Source organism: Zalophus californianus, chromosome X, assembly GCF_009762305.2.
Source record: "Zalophus californianus isolate mZalCal1 chromosome X, mZalCal1.pri.v2, whole genome shotgun sequence".
Taxonomy (NCBI): domain Eukaryota; kingdom Metazoa; phylum Chordata; class Mammalia; order Carnivora; family Otariidae; genus Zalophus; species Zalophus californianus.
The window spans coordinates 68324875-68351907 of record NC_045612.1 but is presented as its reverse complement, the minus strand read 5'-3'; the positions used below and the strand labels follow the sequence as shown (position 1 = coordinate 68351907).

Sequence of the window (27033 nt, the reverse complement as noted above, 5' to 3'; positions counted from 1 at the left end):
TTATAGCAACTCTGGATAATGATCCTCCTATAAGGGATTAGTATTTGCTTGGTTATTTCCCCTGCAGTGTGCAGCCTGATGTTATCTCTTTTAGTCTAGCCACCTAAGGGTTATCTCTGGGTGGGCATAATGCACTTATTGGCAAGATTTTTACCCTTTACCATTGGATGTGTATGTGCTTGGAGGCTGCTATGTCAGGGAGTTTTCTTTTGACCCATGTTCAGCCAGGACTAGTAAATGGGAGTTTCCTTCTCTTTTCTGGGAGGGCAGTTTTAGACATATACATAGTCTGCCAGATTGCCAAGGAGGAGTGTGATTTTATTTTTAAGCCTGTGTTCCTAACAGTCACCTCTAGATCAGAACAATTTATTGTTCAGTGTTTGGTCAAGTTCCTTGAGCCAGCAAAGCTTTTGCTCTGTGTTGATGGGTCTGCATGTACTGGGAAATGCTTTTAAGTCTGCCCCATGTTCTGCTCTAATTGTCCTGAGTAGGTGCAGCCTAGCACATGCACACAGTCTTTTCAATCCTGAGTTGACTGTGCTCCCAGGAGGGCTCTTTTTGGTTCCCTCTTGGTTTCTCTTTATTAAAATTCTGGCTGCTCTGCTGCTTTGCTTGCACCAGCTCCTCCTAATTGCTCTCCATCAAGATCTCCATTGTTTTTGACAATGTCCTTAGGGACAGAGTTCTCCATGCTCTTTCAAATGAAGTCAGTCCCCCAGGCAGAGTGGTGGAATTCTTTGTCCTCACTGCATACCTTCCCACTTAGAAAGAACCTGTGCACCACTGAACTGAAGCTGGGGGCTAAAAGGGCCCAGAGTGAAAACACCACTCTGAGTGGGCACTGGGGCATGGTGTCAGTCCTTGGTATTCTCAGTTTTCCTCTCCTTGAGTGAAACATCCAAACTTTGAGTAAGCTGGGGTGGAAAAAATCAGGGCCTCACTATTCTCAGACTGCACACATAATAGTGCCTCACTCAAAGAATGGAGGCTGGGTGGTGGAAGGTATCACCAGTCCTCTTGGCTGTGCCTGTGTGGAATAAACTTCTGCAACAGAGTTGGGGGTAAGAAATGCAGGCAGCTACCCCTGCCAGGGTGAAACCACAACTCTGGAGTGGGAGCTAGGGGAGGAGCCCTACCTCCTCCCAACATCTTCACCAAACCTGCCTAAATACAGTACCCAAGGTTGAGCTTCTGTAACACAGACCTGGTATGGTAGAGGATATGCAGGTAATTCAAATGCCAGAATCTTCCTATTCTTACTGATAAGTAATAGGTTTTCTTGAATCAATGTTTTTCCAATTGATATATGCTCTTTGGACAATTTCTAGAGATTTTAAATTATTGTTAAAAAATAATTTCAAACAGTTAAGTTGTTTTACTGGAGAGAAGGTCTACTGAGCTCTTCAATTCAACATTCTGGAAGTCTCAGCCTTCAATATATTTTTAAACTTAGCTTCTGAGTAGAAATGTCCAGCCAAAAGAGAAATGGAGTAGGTGTCAAGAACCAGGGTTTTCATTCCAACTTGGTCTCTAGCAAGACCAGTGATTCCTCCTGAAATTCAGTTTCCGAATGAGGAAATTAAAGGCCTCTATATTCCTTCCAACTCTAAAAATCCTACAATTTTATGAAGTAGAAATGGAATAGAAAGTAATCAGTGAAAAACATTGTTCTGTAGCTGTGTAGTCAAGAAATTTCTCCACCCCAAAGGTTTCCTTCCTAACCATTAGAACTGAAAAACTTGGGGCAACGGAAAGTTGCCTTTCACTGGTTGGTCATCAAGAATATGACAGCTTAATGCTAAGTGAAAGCACTATAATTTACTACCATTTTACCCACATTATGAACTCTGCAAACAATTACTTTCTCTCTGAGAGAATTCCAAGTTTTCACCTTCTGCATAAGGCTCTAAGGCCATACCCCCAGAGTGTCTATTAATTAACCATACTTACTCTGAATGTGTGAATGACAAAATATCAGTTCTCCCTATGCATTACAGAAAAGAGTTGCTTCAATGGGCCACCCATTTCTAGTCACAAAGACATATTGTTTATTTAGTAGTGATTATCTGCACAAATTGCTCTAACAATAAAACTGGTAAAGAGCCTCCCTTTCGAGTCATTTTGTCTTAACCAATCAGTTTTAACCAGCTTATTTGACTTAATATTGTCATTTACTATAGTTTACATTCAAAATCTATATAGGGGGGAAAGGGACTTCCTATAATTTAAGAAAGCTGCCAATGCAAATATATTTAAAAGCTTTCAACTACTAATCTACAACAGAATATCCTATGATAAAGATAGAAGGTATATATGAATTATGAATATACGCTGGCAAAAGATGCTACTCACCGACACACCCAGTAGTTAGGAAGGATGACAGCAAGACGACAACACAGACAAAGTGATCCGGAAACAAGAATTCATATAATCTTTAAATATCTTACCCTTAAGCAAAATTAATTTATTATTTATTTATTTTGGGGGGGGGCAGAGGGAGAGAGAGTATCTTAAGCAGGTTTCATGCCCAGCTCAGAGCCCAATGCAGGGCTTGATTTCACGACCCTGAGATCAAGACCTGAAATCAAGAGTTGAATGCTTAACAGACTGAGCCACGGAGGTGCCCTTTAAAACTTTTTAAAATAGCCATTTGTACAAACTGATCTTTGTCAACATCTAAGGGAAAAGGCAAAATATTTATCTTAAAGGTATGTAAAAGGTGCACATCCCTGTAAAGGAAAAATAAATGCATACTTTGAATTTGTCCAAATGCGTAGGTCTCTGATTCTCACAGCTGACCCTCAGACTTGAACTGTCGAAAAAATTTCCAAATGAACCTATCTGTCCACCAAGATATTTCTATGTTAAAAACCTTCAGGAAGGCATCAGTTTTTCTGATCTCAAATTACTCTTGTTTCAATTTAATTATTGTAAACTGGGATTTGCTTAGGAAGGAAATATGCAATTTTTAAAATACAGGGATATAAGAAATAAAACCCTATCATCTTGCTCCATTTTCAGAGCCCATATTCTAAAACTGTAGCTTATTCATCCCAATCCATTAAAAAAGTTTCATTTATTTAAAAATTTATACTTTTTTATGTGAATATGTAATACTGTAATGTAAAATTATTGTTATAATAAACGCTTTTTGACATTTTCTTCTCAGTTAATCTTTTGTCTATTATTTCACTGTATAGGACCATCTTAATATGATGAAAATATTTAAGACTTACTTAATGGCCCTTACAATAACTGTGTTTTTTAGGTTATTCAAGTTTTTATTAGCTGAAAATACTGGTTAATGACCACATGATCCAGTGGCCTAGAGACCACCTCTAATCGTATGAAAAGAAAACAGCTTCTTCAAAAAGAAAAGCAGCTGTCCAAATTGGAAAAGAGAGGAGCTTCTAAGTGAACATATACCAACATTTTATTAACAGGTAAAACTTGATCATTTTGTTTGGGCTCTTCCTTGTTATGACACATTTAAAGGAACTCATTAAATTACTGAAAAAGGGACGACCTTGTAATAAATTCTGATGTGTCACTGATTAAAGTCCCAATCATCTAGAGTACATATACATAATCTTCTCCTATTTACCTCAAGGTCATTAATAATTTTTAAGTGGTTGCTGCTTTATATGCAAGTTTGAGCATGTGCACACACACATATATGTGCATGCATACATTCCATTTAGTTGTTTCTTTATATAACTTCAGACACCAAAAGCACTAGAGTTAAGATGGAAATAGAAGGGCAATTAACTTCCTAAGCTTTTTAGATCATTCCCAGTATGACAACTGTCAAATTACATCAGGGTTTTAAGTGTTTAAAGAGAAAGGCATAAATTTCGGTCCCAAACAAGAGCAATAACTCATTTTGATGAAAAAATAAAATTCCCATCACTAGAGATGCTGGTTAATGATGAAGAACATTCTACATACATACGTGAGAATTAAGGTTTTTCCTCCAAAAGATATACAGTGGCAAAGACTTTAAAAAATGAAAGTATAGGTATCTATCATTGAAGTATGTCAGTGGGGAGGGAGGAGAAACAATGAACCTACACTGTCCTCTTTAAAAAAAAAAAATGGATACTTTCCATCTAAACTGTCAGCATAAAGGAGATTTAAAAAACTATTAAAATTTGGAATCCAATGTAATTCAGCTGGTTATAGATATCAAATGGCTATCAGGCCCCCAAAATGGAAATGGGGCAAAGTGAAATAGTAACAAAAACGATGCTTTGGGCACAAATAAGGCAGTAACAAGAAAATAATTTGTGGCTAAATATAGACATCACATTAAATATTGTGAAAGATGTAAAACTCAAATTCCTTTTCAAATAAATCTTACCTAAAAAAAGGATTATAGAAAATGGGAATGTATGATTTCTTTTTTAATAAAACAATTCTGCTTCAGTGCAAATGTGTCAAAAAAAAATGTCTCGTGCAACTTAGCAGGAACAGTTTCCACAGCCTTTCACGCTGTTGACAATTTCTTCTTGTAGTTTCTTCCTTTCCTCCTCTTTGGACACATTTTCTTTCTTTGCATCCCATGTGGGGTTATTATGGTTCTCCACACGGCTACTCTGTGTATGCCACATTTCTGAATAGATACTGCCAGGGTTTGCGAGCAAACCATGGTGGGTACCACGTTCAGCTATCTTACCCTAAAAAGCAAAAGCAAGAGAAACATAGAAAAAGGTCATAATACTAGAATAACTGAAAATACATAATAATTTCTAACTAAGGATTTTGAAGGATTTACATTCATTGAAATACCTCTCCCAATTCCTCATCCATAGCATAAGTAGGAAAAATTGAGGTAGAAATGCTTTCTTCACTGTTAAGCTATTAGTCCAGTGAACAAACAAAAAGCTATGAAATTCCATATACTGTAAGCCATTTCACTTAAAAGAAATAAAATTTTAATGTTTAATTTTTAATTCTGAACGGCAGAAAAGGAAGGTGAAAATTTTTTAAAGGTAACTGTAATTGGTAAATACTTAATCAAAAGCACTGTTATTTATTACAGGGACATAAAAATAATACCCTGAAATTGTTATGTATACTAAAATAAAAGATTTCTCCATGAAAAGCTTACTTCTTCCAGTAGCTATTTTTGTTAACAATGGATATTAAACTTAACATTGCAGATTTGGTATAGATTCCAAACTCTTATCTACAATTAATTTGTCTCTTGACAGCTACTGTTAAACATGGTGGGAGACAAAAGGAGTTTTGTCACTTTTACTTGTACTCCCAGTTATAGGAACTTTACAAATATACCTGTAAGCAAAACAACTAAAATTTGTTCCCACATCTGAGTGGTTAAGACTCCTCTTTCATTGCTAGCTAGGCAGTTTAAAAAAGAACTATTTTGCTCAGCTATTTAAGTTCCTCCGGATTGTGAAGAACATAGTTCTCAACCTTGGTATGTGTAGACCACTTCATTGGCACGAAACTCCCCATGGGTTACGTGTTTTATATTTTTCTATTTACCACTGTCAAAAACAAACAAAATCCTCAGTGAAACCTTCATCAAAAGCTACTAGAAAAAATGGAATTATTTTTGTGGAAATACCAATGAAATAAATCAAATAATTACCCTGTAGTAAAAATGTGTAAAATATATTTTAAATTATTTTTATTTGTATTAAAGTACAAATGTATATATCCTAAAAAGTTAAGTAAGATTAAAAAGCTTATAACAAAAAGGTCTTTTGTCTCCTCCTTCATGCCTATCACCTTCCTATCCCCAAATTCATAGCTATTTCTTTGGTATTTACACATACATATATGCATATATACATGTATTATGAAATTCAGCACTCCTATACTATCCCACATTACCATTGTTTCATTTTTACACTCTTCTAGTAACATTGGTTATAGCACAAGTGTTCTTTCAGTTAATATTCAGTGTTTACCTTATTATGACCATGTAAAGTATTACTGGTTGAGTCAAGTAGATACTAGAATTTTATATATTTTTTCTCGTAGAATTTTTCTTTCTTAGTAATTGCCTTGTTTTTTCATTTTCTAAGTTTTCTATGTCACTATTGGTAATTCTCTCTAAACTTTCTTCCAGAATTATAAAGCCCATCTGAATACTATTTTTCTCATAATCAATTATATTAGGTAATCTATTAGTTCAATCCCCCATGACTACCTCCCCTTTGAGACATTCCTCTCACAACTTTTAAGGTTGTTTTATTTATCCTCAACTCTGAAATTTTATGATAATGTGTTCTGGTGTGTGTTTTTCTTTCCATTCACTGTGCTGGGTACTTGGTGGGCCCTTTCAATCTGGAAACTGTTTTTCCCAGTTTGGCAACTACCACATTTGCTTTTCTCACTTCATCCTCTCTCTAAATTTATACTATTTTTTTGCTAATTCATTTGAGAATGAGTTATAGACATCGTTACATTTCACTTCTACATTATTCATTAGCATGTATCTCCTAAAAACAAGAATATTTTCATACTGACTAGAATACAAATATTATCACACCCAAGAAATTTATCTAACATATAATCCATAGTCAGATTTCACCTACTGTCCCAATAATAGATCCTTTATATACATATTCTTCCACCCAGAATCCAATCGGGATCAATACATTGAATTTATAAGTTTTCGAGTCTGTGTTAGGTATGTGTTACACTGACATTTCTAAAATATCCAGGTGCATTTTTTAAAGAACGCCATTTAAGTTGTTTTTGTTTAGTTGTTCCTGATTATTAGATTCAGGCTAAACATTTTTGGTAGAAATACAATATAGGTGATGATGTGCCCTACTGCATCAGATCAGGAGGTACACAATGTCAATTTACTCCACAATTAATAATATTAAGTTTGATCATTTGGTTAAGGGAATTACATTTCTCTACTTTAAAGGTAATTTTTCTCTTTGAAATTAATAAGTAATCTATGGGTTACATTTTCAAACTGTGTAAATATTCCATTCCCCAATAATTTTTTCACCATTTGGTTTTAGCAACCAGTGATGATCCTTACCTGCAGTCATTATTACAATGGTAGTTGCAAAATATGACTTTTTTCTAAATTCATCATTCCTTCTACAAGTGTTAGTTGGCATTCTTCTTAAAGAAGAGCTTTCCCTTTCCCCATACTTTTGTATTGTTGTGAAATTATAGGTTGTTTTTTTTTTTAAAGATTTTATTTATTTATTTGACAGAGAGAGACACAGCGAGAGAGGGAACACAAGCAGGGGGAGTGGGAGAGGGAGAAGCAGGCTTCCCATGGAGCAGGGAGCCTCATGTGGGGCTCGATCCCAGGACCCTGGGATCATGACCTGAGCCAAAGGCAGACAATGACTGAGTCACCCAGGCGCCCCTATAGGTTAGTTTTTTATTGAACATATCGTAATTCATGAGTATCATTTTTTTTTTTTTTTTTAGTGTTCGATTTATCCCACATTGGGCCAGTGGGAGCCCACAAAAAAATGGTTCTTGTGTCCTTGTGATAGGTATTCATTAGTTTTCTCACTCCAGATACTGAATCAGTCATTTATTCAAAGAATTTTGGTTCCTTTTAGTGAGGAAGAGTATTTAGTGCTCAAGATCTATGTGCTAGTTATACTTATTACTACTGGAATTTCACTGCTTCTAGGCCTTTTCACTGAAAAGTTAGGAACTTTATCATCTTGAATTCATACTGATAATTCTGTTCCAATATAACATCACAAGGTTGCTCCTCTTCTTCTTGCATTCCATTATTTTTATCTTGACCACTGTTTTACAACATGGATATATTTACTCATATGCTCACTTTTAAAATATATAGAAAACAATTTCAAATAGGCTACTTCCATACTACTACTAACAACAAAATTAGGTTCAAATTTTGATTTATTTTTGTCCTTATATTCCACTAAGGGTAAATAACCAGAGTAATGTGTTCAACAGTTACTTGGATTGTTTTTCTTCTGCATGTTTTGTTATCAATTTGTTCTGCAGTTAGTTTCACTTCTTTCTGTTTGTAATCACTTTTTGCTTTTCCCCATCCTTGCTGACTTTCAAAATTTTAAATATATAAAAAATTACCATGGTTCAAAAGTAAAAATAATAAAGTAGCTAAGATGGTAGAGTATGAGGACTGTAGGCTTGCTGCATCCCTCAAACACAGCTAGATAAATATCAACTCATTCTGAATACCCAAGAAATTGATCTGAGGACTGACAGAACAAACTGCACAACTAGAGGGAGAGAGGAGGCCACATCGTGGTAGATAGGAGATACAGAGACCTGGTTTGGGGAAGAAATGGATCATGGGTGCTGCAGAGGGGAAGGCACCCAGGTTGCAGAGGGAGGCGAGAGAGAGAAAGAGAGAGAGAGAGAAGCACAGAGGGGATCACACAATGAAAACACTTCCCAAACCCATTAACTGAGAAACTGACAGGATGATTTTCATGAGTTTTCTTCAACTAGCAGGGCTCAAAGACTGAAGTTCCTGGCATGGCTGATATAGAACCCTGAGGGTGCTGCAGTTATCCTGTAGAGAAGGCAGGAAGGTAAACTGGGGTCAGATGGCATGATCTGAGGATCTCCTGAGACACACTGGAGCACATCTGAGAAAGGTGTCATTGCCCCTCTGGGGACAAAGGAGCCAGTGGGCAACATTTCCATCCCCCACCCCTAAGAATAGGTGCAAATACATCTGCTGAGGACAGCGAAACTAGACACTGGCTGCTTAGTGAGCTCTGCTCCAAATTCCACACTCCTGAGGTCTGGTGAGACTGCCCTTCTGGGTCAAACCTGCAGCACCCCCAGACAGCACAGGTCCCCAGCATATCAGGTCCCTAAAGATTAGAATTTTGAAACTCAGCCAGCTTGGCTGGGGAAGAGCCCAAAGTTCACAATGCACTGCAAAACAGGCAGGCAAGAAATCCAGACACAGACAGTGAAAAAACAATAATCTAAAACACACTTAGTGTGCATGAAGGGACTTTATTTGCTCCTCTGGGAGTGCTTCCCTGACGAACTGCCCTCTCAGGGGACACAGGAACTGGCTGGTGCCACTTCCCTCCACTGGCCTTCAGCATAAACTAATACCTTCAGTAAATGGAAGAGTGACAACACAGGCTGCTTAATTGCTTACACCAACCCTGCCCTTCTGCTCTCTACTGGTATTGCTTCTCTCAGGCAAGCGTGCCTGAGAACCAGCACAGCGGGCTCCTCCCCCAGAAAACCAGCACAAACCCCCACAGGCACCATATCTACTGACCACAGACTTCTGCAAATCTTCAGCTCTAGTGGAAATGGCACCAGGTCTTTTTAAACAAGCAGACAAGAGCACAACTAGTTAAAACTCGCCACACTCTGGCCAAGGTCCAGACACTACTCACTGCAGGCAAGGAGAAACTCTGCAGAGTACTGATCTGAGGGATAGAGCAGCCATAACACAGCACAGACTGCACACAGCAGACAGCAGAGACACTTCCTGAAGCGACAGGCCCTGGACATTATATAACCTCTTCTTCATAAAGTCATTACTCTCAAGAGCAGGAAACATAACAGGCTTTCCTAACACAGGGAAGAAAATAGATACCTCAGCCAAGACTGAGGAATTCATCACAAAAGAAAGAACAAGGTCATGGCCAGGGATCTAAACAAAATACATGTAAGTAACATGCCTGACCCATAAATTAAAGCAACAATCTTAAGGATACTAGCTGGGCTTGAGAAAAGCATAGAAGAGACCAGGGAGCTTTACCACAGAGATACAAGAGCTTAAAATCAATCATGCCAAATGAAAAATGCAATAACAGATTCAAAACTGACTGGATGCAATGACCACATGAAAGGAAGAAGAAAAGAAACGAGTAAGTGATATACAAGATACAATTATGGAAAATAAGGAAGCTGATAAAAAGGGGGGAAAAATCTAGGGACACGAAAGTAGACTAAAGGAACTCAGTGACTCCATGAAACATAATTACATTTGTATCACAGGAGTCCCTGAAGAAGAGAGAAAAGGGGACAGAAGGTTAATTCGAGGACATTAGAGCTGAAAAATTATAATCTGGGGAAGGAAACAGACTTCCAAGTCCAGGAGGCACAGAGAACTCCCAACAAAATCAACAAAAGCAGGCCAACATCAAGACATACTGTAGTTAAATTAACAAAAAAGCAGAGATATAGAAAAAAATCCTAAAAGTAGCAAGACAAAAGGAGTACCTAACTTAAGAGGGAAGACAAACTATATTAGCAGCAGACCTGTTCATAAAAATTTAGCAGGCCGGAAGAGAGAGGCATGATATATTCAATGTGCTGAATGGGAAAAATATGCAGGTAAGAATATTCTATACAGCAAGGCTGTCATTCAGAATAGAAAGAGAGACAGAGTTCCCCAGACAAACAGAAACTAAAGGATTTCATGACCACTAAACCATCCCTGCAAGAAATATTAAAGGGAAATTTTTGAGTGGGAAAGAAAGACCAAAACTGACAAAGACTAGAGAGTAACACAGAAAATCTCAAGAAACAATGACAAAACAAGTAATAGAATGGCACTAAATTCATATCTAACAATAATTACTCTGAATGTAAATGGACTAAATGCTCCAATCAAAAGACATATGGTGTCAGACTGGATAAAAAAAAAAATAAGACCCATCTATATGCTGCCTAGAACAGACTCATTTTAGATCTAAAGGCACCTGCAGATTCAAAGTGAGGGGATGAAGAAATATTTACCATGCAAACGGACTTCAAGAAAAGCCAGAGTAGTAATATTTATAACAGACAAATTAGACTTTAAACCAAAAACTGTAACAAGAGATGAAGAGGGCATTATATAATAAAAAAAAAGGGTCTATCCAGTAAGATCTCCCCCACCTTGGAAGCATTCAAATACATAAAACAATTAATAAAAAACATAAAGGAACTCATTGATAATACAAAAACAGTAGGGCATGCTTATATCAAGGGACAGATCATCTAAGCAGAAAAATCAATAAGGAAACAATGACTTTGAAGACACACTGGACTAGATGGACTTAACAGATAGATTCAGAACATTTCACCTTAAGCAGCAGAATACACATTCTTTTCAAATACACATGGGATTCTCCAGAACATATCACATACTGGTCACAAATCAAGCCTCAACAAGTACAAAAAGAATGAAATCATACCATGCATACTTTCTGACCACAATGCTATGATCTTGAAATCAACCACAAGATAAAATTTGAGAAAAACCACAAACACTGGAAGGTAAATAACATGCTACTAAACAATGAATGGGTCAACCAGAAAATAAAAGAAATTAGGAAAAAACACAAAACAAATGAAAATGAAAACATGGCAGTCCATAACATCTGGGATGCAGCAAAAACAGTCATAAGAGGGAGTATATAGCAATACAGGCCTACCTCAAGTAGAAAGATATCCAATATGCAACCTAACCTTACATATAAAAGAGCTAGAAAAAGAACAACAGTGATGAAAACTGGGTGTTATATGCAACTAATGAATCAGTGAACATTACATCAAAAACTAAATACATTGGCTAATTGAATTTAAATTAAAAAAATAAAAAAAAAGAACAAATGAAGGCTAATGCCAGCAGAAGACATGAAATAGTAAGATTAGAGCAGAAATACATAATATAGGAATCAAAAAAACAGCAGACAGATCAATGAAACCAGGACCTGGTTCTCTGAAAAAATTAACGAAATTGGTAACCCCCTGGCTAGATTTATAAAAAAGAAAAGAGAAAGGACCCAAATAAATAAAATCACAAAAGATAGAGGAGAACTTACAAACAATAATACAAAAATACAAATATAAGATAATATTATGAAAAATTATATGCCAACAAATTGAGTAACCTGGAAGAAATGGATAAATTGCTAAAATCATATAAACTACCAAAACTGAAACAAAAAGAAACAGAAACCTTGAACCAGTGAAGAAACTGAATCAGTAATAAAAAATCTGCCAACAAACAAGACCATGGCGAGATGGCTTCACAGGGGAATGCTAGCAAATCTTTAAAGAAAAGTTAATACCTATTCTTATTAGAAATGGAAGGAAAACTTCCACTCATCCTACGAGGCCCACATAATTCTGATTCCAAAATCAAAGACTCCACTAAAAATGAGAACTATAGGCCAATATCCCTGATGGACATAGATGCAAAAATTCTGAACAAAATACTAGCAAATCGAATACAACAGTATAGGAAAAGAATCATTCACCATGATCAAGTGGGATTTATTCCTGCGCTACAGGAATGGTTCAATATTTGCAAATCACTCAATGTGATATACCACAGTAATAAAAAAGAGGGTAAGAACCATATGATCCTCTCAATAGATGCAGAAAAAACACTTGACAACACACAGCATCCATTCTTGATTAAAAACCGTAAACAACAGAGGGACAGAGGGAACATACCTTGACATCATAAAGGCCATATAGGAAAGACTCACATCTAATATCATCCTCAGTGGAGAAAAACTGACTGCTTTTCGTTTATAATCAGGAAAAAGACAAGGATGTCCACTCTCACCTCTTTTATTTAACATAGTACTGGAAGTACCAGCCTCAGCAATCAGACAACAAAAAGAAATAAAAGGCATCCAAATCAGCAAAGAAGTCAAACTTTCACTATTTGCAGATGACCTGATACTCCATATAAAAAAAACAAAAGACTCCACCAAAAAATTGCTAGAACTCATACATGCATTCTGTCCAGGTGCAGGATACAGAATCAACATACGGAAATCTGTTGCATTTCTATACACCTATAATAAAACAGCAGAAAGAAAAATCAAGAAATCAATCACATTTACAATTATATCAAAAACCATAAGACACCTAGGAATAAACCTAAACAAAGAGGTAAAAGATCTGTACTATGAAAACTTAAAAAACACTATGAAAGAAACTGAAGATGACACCAAAAAAGGGAAAAACATTCTACGTTCATGGACTGGAAGAACAAACACTGTTGAAATGTCTATACTACCCAAAGCAATCTATACATTTAATGCAATCCCTATCAAAATACCAACAGCATTTTTCACAGAGCTAGAACAAATAATCTTAAAATTTGTATGGAAAAACAAAAGACCCCAAAATGCCAAAGCAACTTTGAAAAAGAAAAACAAAGTTGGAGGCATCACAATTCCGGACTTGAAGTTATTTGAAGTAATCAGGACAGTATAGTATTGGCACAAAAACAGACACATAGATCAATGGAAGAGAATAGAAAACCCAGAAATGGACCCACAAATATATGGTCAACTCATGTTCAACAACACAGGAAAGAATGTCCAAAGGGACAGATAGTCTCTTCAAGATATGGTGTTGGAAAAATTGGACAGCAACATGCAAGAGAATGAAACTGGACCACTTTCTTACATCATACACAAAAATAAATTCAAAATGGATGAAAGATCTAAATGTGAGACAGAAAACCATCAAATTCGTAGAGGAGAAAACAGGCAGTAACCTGACATCAGCTGCAGCAACTTCATACTTGGTATTTCTCCAGAGGCAAGGAAAACAAAAGCAATAATAAACTATTGGGACTTTTCCTGCCACTTTATTGAATTCATGTATGAATTCTAGCAACTTTGGGGTGGAGTCTTTTGGGTTTTCCACATAAAGTGTCATGTCATCTGCAAAGAGTGAGTGTTTGACTTCCTTGCCAATTCGGATGTCTTTATTTGTTTGTGTTGTCTGATTGCTGAGACCAGGACTTCTAGTACTGTGCTGGACAGCAGTGGTGATAGTGGACATTCCTGCCGTGTTCCTGACCTTATGGGAAAAGCTCTGTTTTTCCCCACTGAGAATCATATTCACTGTGGATTTTTCATAGATGGTTTTTATGATATTGAGGTATGTTCCCTCTATCCCTTCACTGTGGAGAGTTTTTTTATATATATATATATATTTATTTATTTGACACAGAGAGACACAGTGAGAGAGGGAACACAAGCAGGGGGAGTGGGAGAAGGAGAAGGAGGCCTCCCGCCAAGCAGGGAGCCCGATGCGGGGCTCGATCCCAGGGCCCTGGGACCATGACCTGAGCCGAAGGCAGACGCTTAACGACTGAGCCACCTAGGAACCCCCACTGTGAAGAGTTTTAATCAAAGGATGCTGTAGTTTCTCAAATACTTTTTCTACGTCTATTGAGAGGATCATATGGTTCTTCTCTTTTATTTATGTAGTGTATCACACTGATCGCTTTGTGGATGTTGAACAACCCTTGCAGCCCAGAAATAAATCCCACTTAATCCTGATGAATAATCCTTTTAATGTAATGTTGGATCCTATTGGCTGGTATTTTGGTGAGAATTTTTGCATCCATGTTCATCAGGGACGTTGGTCTGTTTTCTCCTTTTTACTGGGGTCTTTGCCTGGTTTTGGGATCAGGGTAATGCTGGCCTCACAGAATGAGTTTGAAAGCTTTCCTTACATTTTGATTTTTTGAAACAGCTTAAGAAGAATAGGTATTAATTCTTCTTTAAATGTTTGGTAGAATTCCCATGGGAAGCCATCTGGCCTTGGACTCTTGTTTGTTGGGAGATTTTTTATTACTGCTTCAATTTCCTTGCTGGTTACGGGTCTGTTCAGGTTTTCCATTTCTTCCTGGTTCAGTTTTGGTAGTTTATATGTCTCTAGAATGCATCCATTTCTTCCAGACTGCCTGATTTGTTGGCATATTCAGTAAAGTGGCAGGATATAAAATCAATGCACAGAAATCAGTTGCATTTCTATACACCAAGACAGATGAAAGAGAAATTAAGGAGTCAATCCCGTTTACAACTGCACCCCAAACCGTAAGATACCTAGAAATAAATCTAACCAAAGAGGCAAAGAATCTGTACTCAGAAAATTATAGAATACTCATGAAAGAAATTGAGGAAGACACAAAGAAATGGAAAAACGGTCCATGCTCATGGATTGGAAGAACAAATACTGTGAAAATGTCTATGCTACCTAGAACAATCTACACATTTAATGCAATCCCTTTCTAAATGCCACCTACTTTTTTCAAAGAAATGGAAGAAATATTCCTAAAATTTGTACAGAACCAGAAAAGACCCCGAATAGCCAGAGGAATGTTGAAAAAGAATAGCAAAGCTGGTGGCATCACAATTCCGGACTTCAAGCTCTATTACCAAGCTGTAATCATCAAGACAGTGTGGTACTGGCACAAAAACAGACACATAGATCCATGGAACAGAATAGAGAGCCCAGAAATGGAACCTCAACTCTATGGTCAACTGATCTTCGACAAAGCAGGAAAGAATGTCCAATGGAAAAAAGACGGTCTCTTCAACAAATCGGTGTTGGGAAAATTGGACAGCCACATGCAGAAGAATGAAACTGGACCATTTCCTTACACCACACACAAAAACAGACTCAAAATGAATCAAAGACTTAAATGTGAGACAGGAATCCATCAAAATCCTTGAGAACACACACAGCAACCTCTTTGACCTCAGCCGCAGCAACTTCTTCCTAGAAATATCGCTGAAGGCCAGGGAAACAAGGGCAAAAATGAACTATTGGGACTTCATCAAGATAAAAAATTTTTGCACAGCAAAGGGAACAGTGTGACAAAACCAAAAGACAACGAACAGAATGGGAGAAGATACTTGCAAATGACATATCAATAAAGGGCTATTATCCAAAATCTATAAAGAATTTATCAAACTCAACACCCAAAGAACAAATACTCCAATCAAGAAATGGGCAGAAGACATGAACAGACATTTCGGCAAAGAAGACATCCAAATGGCCAACAGACACATGAAAACGTGCTCAGCATCACTTGGCATCAGGAAAATACAAATCAAAACCACAGTGAGATACCACCTTACACTAGTCAGACTGGCTAAAATTAACAAGTCAGGAAAGGACAGATGTTGGCGAGGATGAGGAGAAAGGGGAACCCTCCTACACTGTTGGTGGGAATGCAAGCTGGTACAGCCACTCTGGAACACAGTATGGAGGCTACTCAGAAAGTTGAAAATAGAGCTACCTACAACCTAGGAATTGCACAACTAGGTATTTATCCAAAGGACACAAACATAGTGATTTGAAGGGGCACCTGCACCCCAATGTTTATAGCTGCAATATCCACAATAGCCAAACTATGGAAAGAGCCCAGATGTCCACTGACAGATGAATGGATAAAGACGGTGTGGTATATATATACACAATGGAGTATTTCTCAGCCATCAAAAATTGAAATCGTGCCATTTGCAATGACGTGGATGGAACTACAGGGTATTATGCTAAGCAAAATATGTCAATCAGAGAAAGACAATTATCATATGATCTCACTGGTATGTGGACTTTAAGAAACAAAACAGAGGATCATAGGGGAAAAGAAGAAAAAATAAAACAAGACGAAACCAGAGAGGGAGACAAACCATAAGAGACTCTTAACCTTAGGATACAAACTGAAGTTTGCTGGGGGGGAGAGAAGTTAGCAGGATAGGGTAATTGGGTGATGGACATTGGGGAGAGTATGTGTTGTAATGAGCACTGTATTATATAAGACTGATGAATCACAGACCTGTACCCCTGAAACAAATAATACATTATATGTTAAAAAATAAATAAATAAACTATTGGGACTTTTCAAGATAAAAAGCTTCTGCACAGTGAAGGAAACAAATGACAAGACTAAAAGGCAGGGGCGCCTGGGTGGCTCAGTCGGTTAAGCATCTGCCTTCGGCTCAGGTCATGATCCCAGGGTCCTGGGATCGAGCCCCGCATTGGGCTCTCTGCTCGGCGGGAAGCCTGCTTCTCCCTCTCCCACTCCACCTGCTTGTGATCCTTCTCTCACTGTCTCTCTTTCAAAAATAAATAAATAAAATCTTAAAAAAAAAAAAGACTAAAAGGCAACCTCCAAAATGGGAGAAGGTATTTGCAAATGACATCCCTGATAAAGGGGTATGTATCCAAAATCTATAAAGAACTTAACAAATTCAACACCCAAGAAACAAATATCCAGTTAAAAAATGGGCAGAAGATGTGAACAGACATTTTTCCAAAGAAGATGTCCAGATGGCTAACAGGTGCATGAAAAGATGCTCAACATCTCTCACCACAAGGGAAATACAAATCAAAACGATGGTGATATACCATCTCACACCTATCAGGATGGGTATAATTAACACAAGAAACAAAAGGCACTGGCGAGGGTGTGGAGAAAAAGGAAGCCTCTTACACTGTTGGTGGGAATGCAAACTGGTTCAGCCATTCTGGAAAACAGTAGCAGGGTTCTGCAAAAAGTTAAAAAGAGAACTATCCTACCTTCCAGCAATTCCACTTGTAGGTGTTTACTGAAAGGATACAAAAATACAGATTCAAAGGTGTACATGCACCCCGATGTTTAAAGCAGCAGTATCAACAACAGCCAAACTATGAGAAGAGTACAAATGCCCACTGACTGATGAATGGATTATGAAGATGTGGTATGCACATGGGCATTGCACATGCGCACGCGTGCACACACACACACACGCACACACGCACACGCGCGCACACACACACACACACACACACTGGAATATTACTTAGCCATCAAAAATAATGAAATCCTGCCATTTGCAAGGGTGTGGATGGAGGTAGAGGGTATTATGCTAAGCAAAATAAGTCAGTCAGAGAAAGACAAATACCATATGATTTCACTTGCATGTAGAATTTAAGATAGAAAACAGATGAACATGGGGGGGAAAGTGACAAATCATAAAACAGACTCTTAACTATAGAGAACAAACTGAGAGATGTTGGAGGGGAGGTGGGTGGGGGGATGGGTATTAAGAAGGGCACTTGTGATGAGCACTGGGTGCTGTGATGAATCACTAAATTCTATCCTTGAAACTAATATCACACTCTACAGTAAGTGGAATTTAAAAACTTGAAAGTAAAAAAATACATATATAAAAAAGTGTAAACAGGAAAGTCATGTTCCCTTTCCTATCTCTTCTACTTCTTTCTATCCCCATTCCACAAGCAGTCAATTTCTTTAGTTTCTAGTTTATGCTTCCTGAGTTTGTTGTTATTTTCTCTTTTGCTAATAGTTCTTTTTATTTGGCATTGATACAGAAAAATGAAAGGCTTTAGTATATTTTATGTTAATCAAACTGTTAAACACTGTTCTGAATTGCCTTAGTATTGTAATAATTAATATACATGATCATACCTCTGAGCCAGTGAAAGACTGTGAATCATCAAATATTAAATTCTTTCCAGCTCAATTTAGGACAATACAATTTTTTGTAATTTTTTATTGAAATATAATTGACATACAATGTTGTATTACTTTCAGGTGTATGACATAGTGATTAGACGATTGTATACATTATTCAGTGCTGGTCACGGTAATGTAGTCATCATCTGTCACCGTAAGGCATTATTATAATATTACTGACAATATTACTTACGCTGTACTTTTCATCTCCGTGACTTATTTATTTTGTAAGTGGAAGTCTGTACCTCTTAATTAGAGAATAAACTGGTAGTTGCCAGAGGGAAGGTGGATGAGAGAATGGGCAAAATGAAGTGGATTAAGAGGTACAAACTCTTAAGTTTCTTTTTTACAAAAATAAGTAAATATAACATATTACTGTTTTTCCCCATCCTCCTTGCAAACAGCAGCATACAATAGGTTGTGAATTGTTCTTTCTTTCATTTAACAATGTATCTGGAACTCATGCCATATAAAACTCCCTTTACTCTTTTTTCTTAACAGCATTTGTCCTTATTTTAGAAATGCTTCATTTTCCATGACCTGTGATATTAATTATATAAGTTGCCTTATGCTCTTTGCATTGTCTACATTTTCTACTGAGTTCCTTTTTTTTCTGCTTGTTTAAGAGGTCTTCCTTTATTATGCACTGACACTTAATAATGGAGCATTAGAAAACTGACTGGAAACTCTACGTGCATGGGAATGGGATTTTCAACTGTGGGGTTTCACTGAAGGATGATCATATGGATCCATGGTCATTTTGCTGGGGTCTCCAAATACAAATATCTTTTTTCTGGGGCTACTTGTGTTTTCTGCAGAGAATTCTTCAATTATCTCCTGATGAAGGAAGGAGTGGTGATAGTAGAAATAAATAAATGGTTAGCAAGGTTCTTGGAGCCAGTGGCAGAAGAGGCTCTATTGTCTTCTTTTTTGGTGTGTTTTGATTTCCAGTTAATCTTCCCCAACTTTGTTCATGTGCTTGATAGTTTCCTGTCTAGAGCCTCTTTGACTCCATTTCCTGAGAAGTCAACCTACAGCCTCTTGCCAAGGCTGGGGAGCAGTAATCACCAGGTTGTGGGGGTAAGGAGGGACCTTGAGAATTCTATTTCTTATGTAGATGTAACAATACTACAAGGCACTGCTGACAGAACACATGAGATCACATAAGTTTCACTAGAAAAGGAAAGCCTCTGATCTTCATAATCAAGCAAATACAGAATTATCAAATTATAAACATAAAGATATTTTAGATACATGTGCTATAATTATTAATAAATTAGTTCCAATTATAATCCAAACTTCAAGTGGCAATGTTGTGATATAACTGTAGATACTGTCAACCTCATGGCATGAGACAAGAACACACAAGCTTGTTCAAGTACTTTTACTATTTTATAAGAAAAGACTATCTGCATGCCTGCATACAATGGAAAGGTTAGTAAAAAAGCTCCAAGAGCAGATTTTATTTCAGATTCTGTCTTTTTAATTTTTTTCCTCCAAGTTTTTATTTAAATTCCAGTTAGTTAACACATAGTATAATGTTAGTTTCTGGTGTAGAATTCAGTGATTCATCACGTACATACAACACCCAGTGCTTATCACAACAACTGCCCTCTTTTGAACATCAATTGGATAATAAAGTATATTTACAACATTTCATATTTAAGGCATTCTGGTATATAATCATACTGAAAACAATTAGTTTATTTTCTAATGAATGTAAGCACTATGAAAAAACCAACAAAAAGATCTAAGGTTGCTAAAGTACACACAGGTAAGACTATATAACTATATGTATGTATATAAAATATATATATACATACACATACACACCACTTTATACGAGGTGTGAAAAATTCTCTCTCAATAACTCAATATAGAAAGCACATGGGAATGCTTTTTCTCTCTCAACATCCAGTATTCAGGCTTTCAAAATGATAAAGAACTGAAGGTTTATTTATTAGAAGGGAAACATAATCATAGAAAAGGCTAAATGGAAGGTGAAAAACTGAACAATATTAGAAATAACCAAGTACTAGGATATGGGAAAATATATCCTTACAAAGAGTGGAGAAAAGGAAAATTATCACAATTTTTAAATCTACCAATCACTATAGTGGTATTCTGAGTTGATCAGAACAATTAGATAGTACTCTCTTACAGTAAATCCCTCAGAAGGGATAAAGCAGGCTATCCATTTTCTTACTTTCCCCAGCAGGAAAAAAATGAAAATAATCATGTTTGCAAGTGACTATTTTATGGTAATTTTCTTTTAGACATCAAGGGTATGTGCAGATATTAGAAAAAATAAAAATACAAAATACAAAAACAATAATGAACAATGATTCTGTACAGAGCAAAAAAACTGAATGCAAAAAATTATTTTTTGTGTATATATATATATACTCTCTAAAACCTGATTCTTTCGTATGAGGCTTTAAGGCTTTCCTGATATGTTTGCTTTTAATACTTCAATGAGAAGTGAGTTAATAGTTTATTTCTTCTTGGAAGAAAAATGCCTTTGTTTTCCCAACAAAAGGAAGTAAAAATGAAGTCCTATCAGGATTCAATCTCATTTAAAGAACACAAATTCTGCATTTTTCTTTAGAAACAATATTTAAGTTGTTTGTGTTTGTGACAATTTCCAATGTTCTTCACGTACTAAACTTTTTTCTAATTGAACTGCAACTAAGATACAGTGTTATATTAGTAAAAGTTTCAGGTTTAAAATACAATTATTCAACAATTCTATAAATTTCCCAGTGCTCAAGTGAAGTGTACTCTTATTCTCCTTTATCCTCTATCCATTCCCCCACACACCACCCCTCTGACAACCACCAACTTGTTCTCTGTATTTAAAGGGTCTTTTTGTGTCCCTTTTTCTTTGTTCGTTTGAACTGTTTCCTAAATTCCACATGAGTGAAATGGTATCTGACTGATATCACTCATCATTATACCCTCTAGGTTCATGCATGTTGCTGCAAATGTCAAGATTTCATTTTTTTTATGGCCAGGTAATACTCTTCCTTATCCATTCACCTATGGATGGACACTTGAGATGCTTCCATATCTTGGCTATTGTAAATAATGCTGCAATAAACATAGGCGTGCATGTATCTTTGCAAGTTAGCAGTTTCATTTTCTTTGGGTAAATACCCAGTAGTGGAATTACCTATTTTCAAATTTTTGAAGAACCTCCAGTTTGTTTTCCACAGTGGCTGCACCAATTTACATTCCCAGCAACAGTGCATGAGGGTTCCTTTTTTTCTGTATCATCATCAACATTTCTTATTTCTTGTGTATTTCATTTTAGCCATTCTGAAAGGTATAAAGTGATATCTCTGTGGTTTTAATTTGCACTTCCCTCATGATTACTTATGGTGAGCATCTTTTCATGTGTTTGTTGGCCATCTATATGGCTTCTCTGGAAAAATGTATATTCAAGTCCTCTGCCCATTTTTTTTAAATCAGATTATTTGTTTTTTTGGGTGTTGAGTAGTATAAGTTCTTCATATATCTTGGATATTAAGCCCTTATCAAATATATCATTTTACAAATATCTTCTCCCATTCAATAGGTTGCCTTGTAGTTCTGTTGATGGTTTCTGTCATGCAAAAGCGTTTCCATTTGGTGTACTCACAACAGTCTAATTTTGCCTTATTCTCCCTTGCCTGAAAAGACTTACCTAAAAAAATATGTTTCTATAGTCAATGTCAAAGAAATTATTGCCTATGTTTTCTTCTAGGATTTTTACAGTTTCAGGTCTCACATTTAGGTCTTTAATCCATTTTAAGTTTATTTTTGTGTATAGTGTAAGAAAGTGATCTAGTTTCATTCGTTTGCATGTAGCTGTTCAGTGTTCCCAGCACCATTTGTTGAACAGACTCTTTCCTCACTGTATATTCTTGCCTCCTCTGTCATAGATTAATAGACCATATAAGTGTGTGTTCTTTTCTAGACTCTCTATTCTCCTCCATTGATCTATGTGTCTATTTTTGTGCCAGTACCATACTTACCACAGCTTTATATCTTGAAATCAGGGATTCTGATACATCCTGCTTTGTTCTTTTTTGGATTGCTTTGGCTATGTGAGGTCTTTTGCGGTTCTATCCAAATTTTAAAATTATTTGTTACAGTTTTGAGAAACATGTTGTTGGTATTTTAAAGGGATTACACTGAATCCGTATAGATTGCTTTGGGTAGTATAGACCCTTCACCAATATTAATTCTTCTAATTCATGAACAAGAAATACCTATCTGTGTCATCTTCAATTTCTTTCATCAATATTTTATAGTTTCCATGGTATGGAACTTTCATCTCCTTAAATTTATTCCGAAGTATTTTATTAATTTTGGTACAAGTGTAAGCGAGATTGTTTTAATTTCTCTTTCTGCTTCTTCATTATCAGTGTGTAGAAATGCAGATTTCTGTACATTAATCTTGTAACCTGTGACTTTACTGATTCATTTCTATGAAAAATTTTACTTCTTCCTTATGAATTTGGATGCCTTTTATTTCTTTTTCTTGTCTCATTGCTGCAGCTAGGATTCCTAGTACTCTATTAAATAAAAGTGAAAGTTGACATTCTTGTCTTGCTCCTGTTAAGAGGAAAAGCTGTTTTTCACCACTGAGTATGATGTGAGCTGTGGGTTTTCCGTATATGGCCTGATGATGTTGAAGTATGTTTGCTTCAAACCTACTTTGTTGAAAATTTTTATCATGAATGGACGCTGTACTTTGCAAATGATTTTCCTGCATCTATTGAGAATAACATACGGTTTTGTTCTTTTCTCTTACTGATATGACCTATTATATTAATTGATTTACAAATACTGAATCACCCCCTTGCATCCTGGGAATAAATCCCACGTGACTGTGGTGAATGATTTTTTTAAATTTATTGTTGGATTCGGTTGGCTAATACTTTGTTGAGGATTTTTGTATCTATATTCATCAGAGATAGTGGCCTGTAGTTTGCTTTTTTTGTAATATCTTTATGTGGTTTTGGTATCAGGGTAATGCTGGCCTCACAGAATGAATTTGGAAGCTTTCCTTCCTCATCTATTTCTTGGAATAGTTTGAGAAGAATAGGTATTAACTTTTATTTAAATGTTTGGCAGAATTCACCTGTGAAGCCATATGGTCCTGGACTTTTGTTTGTTGGGAGTTTTTTGATTACTGATTCAATATCATTTCTAGTAATTGGTTTGTTCAAATTTTCTATTATGTCCTGATTCCGTTTGGAAGGTTATATATTTCTATAATTTATCCATTTCTTTTAGCTGTCCAAATTGTTGGCATAGTTTTTCATAGTATTCTCCTACCATCTTTTGTATTTCAGTGTTCTCAGCTGTTATTTCTTCTCCATTTCTGAATTTGAGTCCTCTCTCTCTCGGTAAGTCTGGCTAAAGGTTTATCAATTTTGTTGGTCTTTTCAAACAATCAGCTCCTGGTTTCACTGATCTATTCTATTTTGTGTTTTTTTAGTCCCTATTTCATTCATTTTTGCTCTAATCTTTATTATTTTCTTCCTTCTACTGACTTTGGGCTTTTTTGTTGTTGTTCTTTCTTTTCTAGCCCCTTTAGGTGTAAGGTTAGGTTGTTTATTCAAGATTTTTCTCTCATGAGATAGGCCTATATTGGTATAATCTTCATCTTAGAACACTTTTTGCTGCATCTCAATGACTTAGAACCATTTTATTTTCATTTTCATTTGTCTCCATGTATTTTTGATTTCTTCTGATTCTTTGTTGAGTTTGTGTTTTTTTCCATATTTTTCTCACAATTGATTTTTAGTTTTATATCTTTTTGTTTGGGAATGATGCTTGATGTGGTTTTATCTTCTTAAATTCAGAGACTTGTTTTGTGCCCTAATATGAGATCTAGTCTGGAGAATGCTCTGTGTGCACTTAAAAATAAGTGTATACTGCTGTCTTTTTGACAGAATGTTCTGAATATATATGTTAATTTCATCTGGTCCAATATGTCATTCAAAGTCACTTTATTTTCTGTATAGATGATGTAAGTGGGGTGTCAAAGTCAATTATTGTATTAATTTCTTCTTTTATGTCTGTTAACACATGATGTTTTTGGGTGCTCCCATGCTGGGTACACAAATATTTACAACTATTATATCTTCTTGCTGGCTTTTCCCCTTTATCATCATGTAGCGTCCTTGTCTCATTACAATATTTGTTTTAATGCGTGTTTTGTGCAATAGAAGTATTGCTCTCCTGGCTTTCTTTTCACTTCTACTTACATGGTAAATGTTTGTGTCCTTCCTTTCAATCTCCATGTGTCTTTAGGTCTGAACTGAGTCTCATGTAGGTAGCACTTAGATGGCGCTTGTATTTTTTAACCATTCAGTCATCCTATGTGTTTTTTTCCTCCTATATGTTTTGATTGGAGCATTTAGTCCATTGACAGTCAAAGTAATTAATGATAGGTATGTAGTTATTGCCATTTTGTAACTTGTTTTATGGTTGTTTTTGTAGTTCTTTTCTTTCCTCCCATCTTCCCCTTTCCCTTGTGATTTGATGGCTTTCTTCAGTGTTATGCTTGGATTACGTTCTCTTTACTTTTTGTGTATCTACCACAGGTTTTTGCTTTGTGGTTACCACTAAGTTCATATATAATATTTTATGTATATAACAGTCTATGTTAGGTTGATGGTCAGTTAAGTTTGAAGTCATTTTTTTAAGATTTTATTTATTTATTTGAGAGAGAATGAGATAGAGAGAGAGAGCATGAAGAGGGGGGAAGGTCAGAGGGAGAAGCAGACTCCCCGCTGAGCAGGGAGCCCGATGTGGGACTCGATCCCGGGACTCCAGGATCATGACCTGAGCCTAAGGCAGTCGCTTAACCAACTGAGCCACACAGGTGCCCCTGAAGTCATTTTTAAAGTAGTAAAATTTTACTTCTCCCACATTTTATGTATATCATACTTTACATCTTTTTATGAATCTCTTGATTACTTTTATAGATACAATTTGTTTTTCTGCTTTAACCTCCATACTGGTTTTATAAGTGATTAATTCACCATTTTTATTATACGTTTGCATTTACCCGTGAAATTTTTTCCTTTCATAATTTTCTTACTCCTAATTATTGCCTTTTCTTTCCAAAGATTTCCCTTTAATTTTTCTTGAAGGCTGGTTTAATGGTGATGAATTCCTTGAACTTTTATTTGCCTGGAAAACTCTTTATCTCTCTTTATATTCTGAAGATAGCCTTACTGTGTAGAGTATTCTTGGTTACAGGTTATTTTTCTGTTAGTAGTCTGAATATACCATGCCACCCCTGTCTGGCCTACGAAGTTTCTGCTGAAAAATCAGGTGAAAGCCTTAAGGGGTTTTCCTTGTATGTAACTGTTTTCTTTTCTCTTGATGCTTTTAACATTCTCTCTTTATCACTACTTTTTGCCATTTAGTTATTATGTGTCTTGGTGTGGACCTCCTTGGGTTGATTTTGTTGTGAGTTCTGTGTGCCTCCAGAATCTGGATGTCTGTTTCCTTCCGCAAGTTAGGGAAGTTTTCAGCTATTATTTCTTCAAACAAATTTTCTGCACCCTTCTCTCTCCTCCTTCTGGGATTGCTATAATGTGAATGTTATAATCCTTAATGATGTTCCTGGGTTCCCTTAATCTATTCTCATTTTTTATTATTCTTTATTCTTCTTGCTGTTCAGCTTGATTGCTTTTCATTACTCTGTCTTCTAGCTCACTGATCCATTCTTCTGTCTCCTCTAATTGCCACTGATTCCCTCTAGTGTAGTTTTTTCTTAAGATTTTATTTATTTGACACACAGAGAGAGAGAGAGAGAGAGAGAGAGCACACAATCAGGGACAGCAGCAGAGGGAGAGGGAGAAGCAGGCTCTTCATTGAGCAGGAAGCCCAATGTGGGGCTCGATCCCAGGGATCATGACCTGAGCTGAAGGCAGATGCTTAACTGACTGAGCCACCCAGGTGCCCCCACCTAGTGTATTTTTAATTTCAGTCATTAAGTTCTTCATCTCTCATTGCTTCTTTTTTATATTTTCTATCTCTTTATTAAAGGTTCATTGAAATTCTCCACTCTTCTGTCTAGTCCAGTGAGTATCTTTATGACCATTAATTTGAATTCTTTATCAGGCATATTGTTTATCTCTGTTTCAATTAGTTCTGTTGCTTTACTTTTGTCCCATTCTCTCATCTGGGACATATTCATCTGTCTCCTAATTTTGCCTCTTTGTGTTTGTTTCTATGTATTAGGAAATTCTGCTAAGTCTCCTGATCTTGAGAGTAGTGGCCTTATGAAGAAGAGGTCCTGTGGTGTCCTGTAGCATAATGTCCACTGTTCACCAGAACCAGGAGCTTCAGGTGCATCATCTAGTGAGTTGTGTGTACCCTACTGGTGCAGCTAAGCTGTCATGCCTTCAGTCATTAGATGTAATGGTCCACTTTTCATGTTCTGGGTGTACCAGGCAGGGTTTGGTCCCTGTGCTGTTAGGGGAAGAGTCTGGGGCCACTGTGGGCTTATAATTCAGTAGTGTGAGCAGCCAAACCAGATGCCTATTCTCAGTCCTTTTGCCTGGGCTGCAGTCATATCAAATTGCAGGGTGCTCTCCCTCTGTTGCCCCCTGAGAGGCTTTCATTGGTGGGCGGGGCCTGTAGTCAAACCAGATGCCTGGCCCCAGTCCATCTGTTAGGGCTGCAGTAGCATCAACCTTCAGGGTGCTCTTCCTGCCTTTTCCTGACAGGCTTTTGATGGTGGGTGGGGCTAAGAGTCAGACCAG

The 27033-nt window shown here is 36.6% G+C and overlaps 1 protein-coding gene across 2 annotated transcripts in view; it reads right to left on the bottom strand.

Moving 5' to 3' along the window:
• Positions 1-2065: 2065 nt before the first annotated feature.
• Positions 2066-27033, bottom strand: part of ABCB7 (ATP binding cassette subfamily B member 7) — a 162139-nt gene continuing 137171 nt past the window's right edge. The window contains exon 16 of one of the 2 annotated variants that reach the window (XM_027607891.1): positions 2066-4676. In XM_027607891.1, coding sequence (XP_027463692.1) covers positions 4461-4676 — 216 coding nt within the window. In that variant the 3' untranslated portion in view covers positions 2066-4460. The remainder of the gene's footprint in view (positions 4677-27033) is intronic. The other variant, XR_003522559.2, reaches the window with a different exon arrangement.